The following is a 5,019-nucleotide window of genomic DNA, read 5'->3' as shown; positions in this document are numbered from 1 at the left end:
CGCAGATTAAAAGTAACAAAAGTTCCAAACCGGAAATCACTTTCACTTCTTGCTGAAAAGTATCAATCCATCGCCATTTTAAGTTCACTTTCCCTCAATCCACCTCAAGTATAGGGAAGAACTTATTATCCAAGTTAGAGCAAAGTTCAAAATAAAAAGCAAACTTCCAGGGTCGGTTCGTCTGCTTACAAAAAAAAACCTCACAGTTCAATTTAAGTTGCAGCAGTGGCGGCGACTTCTAGCTTCGCCGAAGCGAAGGCGTCCTGAATCGCGGAGAAGCCTCGGGGCTCCGGAGGAGTTCTCACCTACATCGTCCACATGGGACGACTCAGGAACTCAACTCCTACCCCGGGCAGCTCACCTATCCCCTTATGCCCAGGGGAAGGGTACAAGCCGTTTGACAGCTGATGCTAGCTGTCAGAACGGCTTTTACGCTGAAACAGGCGGGAGGCAGCAAACAGCTGCGTCCGACGAGGTCGCCTGCCACCGGAAGCCCCTCTCATTTCAAGATATTTAACTAGGTGAAACAGGGCATCATAGGACCACAGTTTTTGAATTAAGCTATCTCAAATTGGCTAACTCACAGAATGTGTCCAAAATCTAGGACCTATAACCCCAGGGGAGTGAAATTTGGGGAAATAATAATAATAATAATAATAATAATAATAATAATAATGATGATGATGATGATGATGATGATGATGATGATGATGATGATGATGATGATAATAATGATAATAGAGTTGGAAGGGACCTTGGAGGTCTTCTGGTCAACCTCCTGCTCAAGCAGGTTGAGGCAGGTTGTTCCACTGATTAATTGTTCAAACTGTCAGGAAATTTCTCCTTAGTTCTAGGTTGGTTCTCTTCTTGATTAATTTCCATCCATTGCTTCTTGTCCTGCCTTCAGGTGCTTTGAAGAATAGCTTGACTCCCTCTTCTTTGTGGCAGCCCCTGAGATATTGGAACACTGCTATCATGTCCCCCCTCATCCTTCTGTTCGTTAAACTAGACATACCCAATTCCAACAACCGTTCTTTATATGCTTTAGCCTCCAGTCCTCTGATCATCTTTGTTGCTCTTCTCTGTACTCTTTCTAGAGTCTCAGCATCTTTTTTACATCGTTGTGACCAAAACTGGATGCAGTATTCCAAGTGTGGCCTTACCAAGGCATTGTAAAGTGGTATTAACACTTCATGTGATCTTGATTCTATCCCTATGTTAATGCAGCCTAGCAGCTGCCAAAAAAGCTGTGTTGGGTTTTTTGGCAGCTGCAGCACACTGATGGTTCATATTTAAGTGATTGTCCACTAGGACTCCAAGATCCTATTATGGCTGCTTTAGTGCTACTGGCTGCTCTGTGTTGCTGACTGCTGCTAAAGTCATGTGATCTTTTTTTTCAACATTCTGTGAAAGTTTCCCAGCCAGTCTCACAATCCCTTGTTCTCTCTTCCCACCCAGCAATACACACTTACCTGCCCTGCTGGTGGGGGGAAGGAAGGAAGGAAGGAAGGAAGGAAGGAAGGAAGGAAGGAAGGAAGGAAGGAAGGAAGGAAGGAAGGAAGGAAGGAGGGAGATTTTAATGTTCCCTGCCAGATTCCTACAAGAAAACTCAATGGGGATGTCAGGAGGAAATCAGACGTTGTTCCTGCTTCCACTGATTTTCCTTACCTTTAGTCATTCTGCTCCAATCTTAGTTTTATATTTATATATTTATATTTATTTGTACAGGTAATCCTTAGCTTACGACCACAATGGAGCCCAAAATTTCTGTTTTTAAGTGAGACATTTGTTGTGAGTTTTATGACTCATTTTATGACCTTTCTTGCCACCGTTGTTAAGTGAATCATTGCAGTTAATAAGTTAGTAACCTGGTTGTTAAATAAATCTAGTTTCCCCATTACTTTGCTTGTCAGAAGGGCACAAAAGGTGATCACATGACCTTGGGACACAGCAACAGTCATAAATAAGAGCCAGTTGCCAAGTATTTTAACTTTTATCACATGACTATGGGGGTGCTGCAAAGGTCATAACTGTGAAAAACGGTAATAAGTCACTTTTTTCAGTGCCACTGTAACTTTGAATGGTCACTAAATGAACTATTGTAAGACAAGAACTACCTGTATTTGAATGAAGACACTATTAAGGTGACAAGAGGCTTGTGCATATAAGTTCAGCTTCACTGTAGTTTTGATTTAATCTGCTATCTTTGTTTCTAATGTAAATCACCGTATACTTCTATGAGCTGAAAAAGATGTACAATATTAATAAAATTTGTATAGCCACCCATCTTACAAAAAGCAGTTCTTGATATTAAACATACACTGAACTGCAAAAAGTAAATATTTTTCCTCTCTTGTCTGAAACTGAAGTTCCAGAAGCAGTTGTTAAAATATTGCTTGTATTGAAGAATTTATGTTCAAGGACTGAATTTATAACAGACCTGTGACATGCACAGAGACTAGTAAGCAACATTTCCAACTTGAACTTCCTTAAAAATATTTTTTCTGCTAAAGTTAGGAGAAGAAAAAGAAGCCTACCTCTTTGGATGAATACCCTGGAACCAATCTTGCCACATTTTCCCAGTTGACAGGCTGAGGAACTCCAAGTAAAGAACAAAGAATCATATCCAAAACCATTTGATTATTGTCGTGTGGGACATTATTATTTTCTATATATCCACGGTTCATTTTTTTTGGCACTGGAAAAAGACATGAAAATTTAAAAATTCTCATATTGTTTAAAGAATTTTGGTTTGCCTAATTATATAATAGCTGTTATGTAACCTATAAGGAAAGAGAAGCTTTCTTCGGATAAATATGAGCCCAAAACTAATTAACTATTTATTGTATTGTTGCCAACATGGGAGCACACATCAGTGTCCATCTTGGAGTGCTGAGGATTGTCCCATCACATTATTTTTTCCTATTCTGATCCACCTCCCCCAATCCTGCCACATCAGGCTGATATGTTCACTAGTTGTACAGGGGAAAGGCTACAGTATGAACATAAAAAAGTAAAATATATAAAATCTGATATTACTATGGCAACAGTATATCAAATAATTGAATTACTGTAGAAGTAAGTCAGGTAACATTAGACTTCAAAACAATTTCCCCCAAAAGTATAAAAAATTTAATTAAAGTGATCGCTTATCATGTTAAGAAAAAAAGCAGCAATAAATGGATGATTTTGAACAATTCTCTTCTTGCAAGAATACTCATCTCAAATCTGAAATCTCACTACTCAGAATTAACTTGCATTATTCTATTTTTTAATAAAATAAGTTTCAGTCACAGGACATCACAAAAATAACAACCACTCTAAAATAGAAATAAAAAATGTATTGATAGAATGTTTTTTATTAAAATAAAAGCTATTTTATTTTTAGAGTAGGCTTAACAGCTAGTCTTCTGGAATCAAATCTTAAGTCTTAAGACTCAATGTTTTCAAAGAGTTTACTACCCAGTCCATGATTTTCAGTAGTACACATTTGAAATCATATACCATTTCTATATTACTAAAGTAGGTTCTCCATTAGCATGCAAGTTTTAAAAAATTACTCAGAAAGAGAACACTGACAATAAAAGACATGAAACATTAATAAAATCTAAACATTGGAAATGTTTTGTGCTTTCAGTTTTCTGATAGCACTGGAGAAAAGTCAGCCACATATAGGAAATGTCCTAGTGTTAATATTTACCTGAAAAAACTGGGGATAAGCAATTGGCAGTCAGTCAAACTTTATTTAAAGACTAGTGCAGAACAAAACAATTAACAAATTGTTTAAACTAAACAAGGAATGTGAAGGAATGAAGTTGGGATTGCTGCCTGCTCTTTTTAGAACTAGTTGCAGTCATAGAAACAAGCTTTTCCCCCTCAGTTCCTCCATGCATTCAGATATTCATTCATACATTTACTCAAAGGCATAGAAGCCAGTGTTGCAGCTGCCTATAACTGAGCCACACCCTAGCATTTTCAAGGATGTGAGGAAGTACAGAAGCAGCCCATCCACCTTCTCAGAACAGAAACACAAATACTAAGACTGAGTGTATGTGTGAGGGCATATAGTAGGAAAGGTGATAAGCAAAAGGGGTCTGAAGATGGACAGCTATTACGAGCAAGCAAGAGGACTATCATTCAATTACCACAATCACAATCAACCATCACATATCCAGATGAGGGTCCAGCTGGAACTAAAGAGTTTGCCTGGAGCTTGGCAGTAACTAGAAAAGGAGCGACCACACTGAAAGAACACTTCATTCCAATGAGTGCACAAACTTTTGATAAAAGACATAGGTTATATATCACTTTAAAGACTATGAGTCTTTATGAAACGAGATTTAAAGAATATTATAATAATATTAAAAGACTGAGTGTTAAAGGCATCTTTAAGGACAAATCACATTGCAAAGTCCTAGAAAGGTGTAGTTGACTCAGAGCAATAGTCTATTGTTGGGAAAGGCAACTGTAAGATTTGCTACACTATGGTGTATCCTTGGAGAGCAGAGAACCCTTACAAAGGGGACCAAAAATAAAAAAGCTAATAGTACAGAATATTGTCACTATTGCCACAGTAAACATCTCTAGTACAAACTGCCCACCCAGAATATTATATATCTAAAACTAAGAAACTAAGAAACTTGAGATCATCTGCCACATAATTAATTAGAGAACAGGTTTTCTTTTCTATGTGCATTTTAAGGGCAGGAATTGCTCTCAATCTAATTTTTGTCCTGTACTTTTATGAAGAAATACAGTCTCTGTCAAACAATTTAAGCTTTATTTGAACTTGGAAATGATGAAAAATTAAACCTTATAGTCCTGTATTTTTTTAAGTTAGGTTAGTGATGCTAAATGGAATTGTGGAAAGGACTATATAAGTGAAACAAATGGGCTTTCCCGGAACAAAAGCTGAAAAAAATGAAGTATCCCACATTCTACATCACCATTTAGTTTACTTGGATTACCTTTAGTTCTTATAAACTGCAGTGACTATTTAGCTGGAAGAAGCATCTTTCC

The 5,019-nt window shown here is 37.3% G+C and overlaps 1 protein-coding gene across 1 annotated transcript in view; it reads right to left on the bottom strand.

Annotated features, from left to right (window-relative positions):
• Positions 1–2,671, bottom strand: part of LOC107299745 (uncharacterized protein KIAA1841-like) — a 12,284-nt gene extending 9,613 nt beyond the window's left edge. Inside the window, exon 1 of the mRNA XM_015829084.1 lies at positions 2,538–2,671. Coding sequence (XP_015684570.1) covers positions 2,538–2,636 — 99 coding nt within the window. The 5' untranslated portion in view covers positions 2,637–2,671. The remainder of the gene's footprint in view (positions 1–2,537) is intronic.
• Between the last annotated feature and the right edge of the window lie 2,348 nt (positions 2,672–5,019).

Source organism: Protobothrops mucrosquamatus, unplaced genomic scaffold, assembly GCF_001527695.2.
Source record: "Protobothrops mucrosquamatus isolate PMUCROS unplaced genomic scaffold, P.Mucros_1.0 scaffold5405, whole genome shotgun sequence".
NCBI lineage: Eukaryota > Metazoa > Chordata > Lepidosauria > Squamata > Viperidae > Protobothrops > Protobothrops mucrosquamatus.
This window is presented reverse-complemented; position numbering and strand designations above follow the sequence as displayed.